The 2,343-nt window shown below is 50.8% G+C and overlaps 1 protein-coding gene across 1 annotated transcript; it reads right to left on the bottom strand.

Annotated features, from left to right (window-relative positions):
• Positions 1 to 644: 644 nt before the first annotated feature.
• Positions 645 to 2,114, bottom strand: BROUX77_006597 (uncharacterized protein; the record flags this gene model as incomplete). The annotated part of the gene is made up of 1 exon (XM_073751600.1): positions 645 to 2,114. One exon carries the CDS (start codon positions 2,112 to 2,114, stop codon positions 645 to 647), a length of 1,470 nt encoding a protein of 489 aa, XP_073602744.1.
• Positions 2,115 to 2,343: the final 229 nt, after the last annotated feature.

The following is a 2,343-nucleotide window of genomic DNA, read 5'->3' as shown; positions in this document are numbered from 1 at the left end:
CAGTGATCTGCCGCATGAACAACGCCCAGCTCCTCCACAACAGCCCCCTTTCGTGCGCCAGTTCTTAGTCAAGCTTTTTCTTTAGGCTGCTAGCCACAGGATTTGCTAACACTCTATGATCAGTAACTAACCTAGGATATCAGTAGCACTAAGAGTAGGCATGCCGGCCTCCAAACTTACGGGGGGCTGCACTCAAGCCTGTCAACGGAGCCCCCAACCCGACCGTATCAAAGCGACTTGAACAAACACGCAAAAGATGGTAGAAAAAAAAAGAGGGAAAACAAAACTAGCAAAAGAGAGAAATATAGCAAGCGAGAAGCTAATGACATGATTGATAAAAGGTCACGGCTTGTCTCGGGCCCAATGAAGGCCTATGCCAGGAGGAGAAGCATGATCTGTGCACACAACTTAACAAAGGAAGATACATATGAGTAACGATGGAATTGAAAGACAAAGGTGGACATGTTATGTAGGACATGGCAACTAGTCAGTTACTTCGTGCTTCATCCACTGGCAACGAAACTTCGTGGACATTCCTTGATGATACACATGTGATCACACATGGACCCTCATTAACGTGTGCGTATGTATGTAAAACATTGAAACTAATCAGTTAATAGTTAAAGCTTTCGCCATCGCCTGCTCTAAGTCAGCGGGATTCCCTCCTCACCAACAAGTTTCACGTCTGGCATCCCCCTACTTGCCCGTTCCGGCATTTGTGTCCCCATCGATGGCCGCAACGCCTGTAAAATGCCGCACTCACGGCCGATAAACTTGAGGACCTCACGTGCCCGGACACGTTGCTCCAACCGCGGTGTTTGCATGTGGCAGATGCTGGCAAATGGGTACATCATGGCCATCTTCTTGGTCCACTCATGGCCCAACGCCTGTTCATTTGATCGTGTAATGGCCGTTGGCGGTGCTGTCTCAAGAAGTTGCTCGGCTATGTCCTGAATCAGCATCATCGACTGGTGTCGCTGGGATCTAAGCTCCGCCTCCGGCAACGACTGTGAGAAATTACCGGCCTGTAGACCCAAGTTTATACAGTACACAAGAAAGTTGTGTAGCTTCATTCGGCATACAGGAAGCTTGTACTGCGAACGCGCCTGTGCCAAGAGGTCCGGGTCTAGCGCCAGTTCAGCCCACGCTGCATACTCCTGCTCGATGGAGTTTGTCTCGGCAACCAAGGCCGGGATTGCTGCAGCGGCAAACTCGGGACTATTGCTGAAAACGACCTCTCGCATGTGCGGGTACAACTCACTCACACGGGCACTCAAAAATGCACCAGCTAGCACTAGGTTTTCTGCCTTACTCAGCTTCCACCGCTTCAGCCGGTGTAGCCAAGCAAGCAGCGACGCCGAACATGGCTGCGATGTCGCATTGTGGTATATCTGCACGGATTCAACACATAGCCAAAATATTTGCCGGCCCTGTGCTGTCTTAAACTGGTCAATCCCTCGTGCGGTAATCAAAGAGACTAAGCCTGTCTGGTGAATCCCCCAGCTGTTGGCCTTGTCAGGTGGCCATTTGATAGAACCCTGAAGCACTTCGTAGGTCCCCAAAAGCCAAACTGCCATTATGGTTGCGTCCTTGGTAGCCATGGTAGGGTTTGCAAGCGCGGAGCGCACTGAAGCTAAACATATGCCACGGATACGATTCTCTTCGACTTTTGACGCCTGTAGCATGCGTCTATTTACCAGGTACGCCCGTGCGAGCATCAGAGTTGACATATGTAGAGGACTATCCCGCTGGGCATTGTTCATCAGAGGCTCCAAAACAGACACCCATGGGTAACAATCAATCACGACACGATGGGAGTGGGAGTGCCAGGCATGGGCAGGGCCCTGTAGGGTCCTTATCGAAACAGCCCCAATGGCTTTTGTAGCTAGATCATCTAGGTTGTTAGAGGCGGAACAGGGGCAGAAGGATCCGGAGGAAGTCGACAAATGTGACGACGAAGATACCGCAGCAGGCGTGGATTTTAACGTAGACTTGGATGCAAACTCATTTGCAAAAGGCTCGGTAGATGTCGAACATGTCGGCAGGGGTGTAGCATATTCTTCATCGAGACGCTCAGCTATCACATGGATGGACTCTTCGGCTGTACCAAACATATTCCGTACAGACTGTGCCGCAACAGTACTGTTGGTCTTTTGATCTGGCTGAGTCTTTCTATCAGCACGCCCTTCTCTGCCTCCTCGGCGACCGCGACGTGTACTGCCGGCTGATGTCTTGAACTTTATGGTGTCAGTGTTGCTATGACGAAAGCGAAGATCTGTTTCATCTCGATAGCCTGGACAGACAAGATCATACTTGGCACACCGAGTACATCCTGGTCGGCCA

The sequence above is a fragment of the Berkeleyomyces rouxiae genome (assembly GCF_048999995.1).
Source record: "Berkeleyomyces rouxiae strain 22BRR77 chromosome Unknown BrBRR77_ptg000009l, whole genome shotgun sequence".
Lineage (NCBI taxonomy): Eukaryota > Fungi > Ascomycota > Sordariomycetes > Microascales > Ceratocystidaceae > Berkeleyomyces > Berkeleyomyces rouxiae.
The sequence above is the reverse complement of the archived record's forward strand: the minus strand, read 5'-3'. Positions and strand labels throughout refer to the sequence as shown.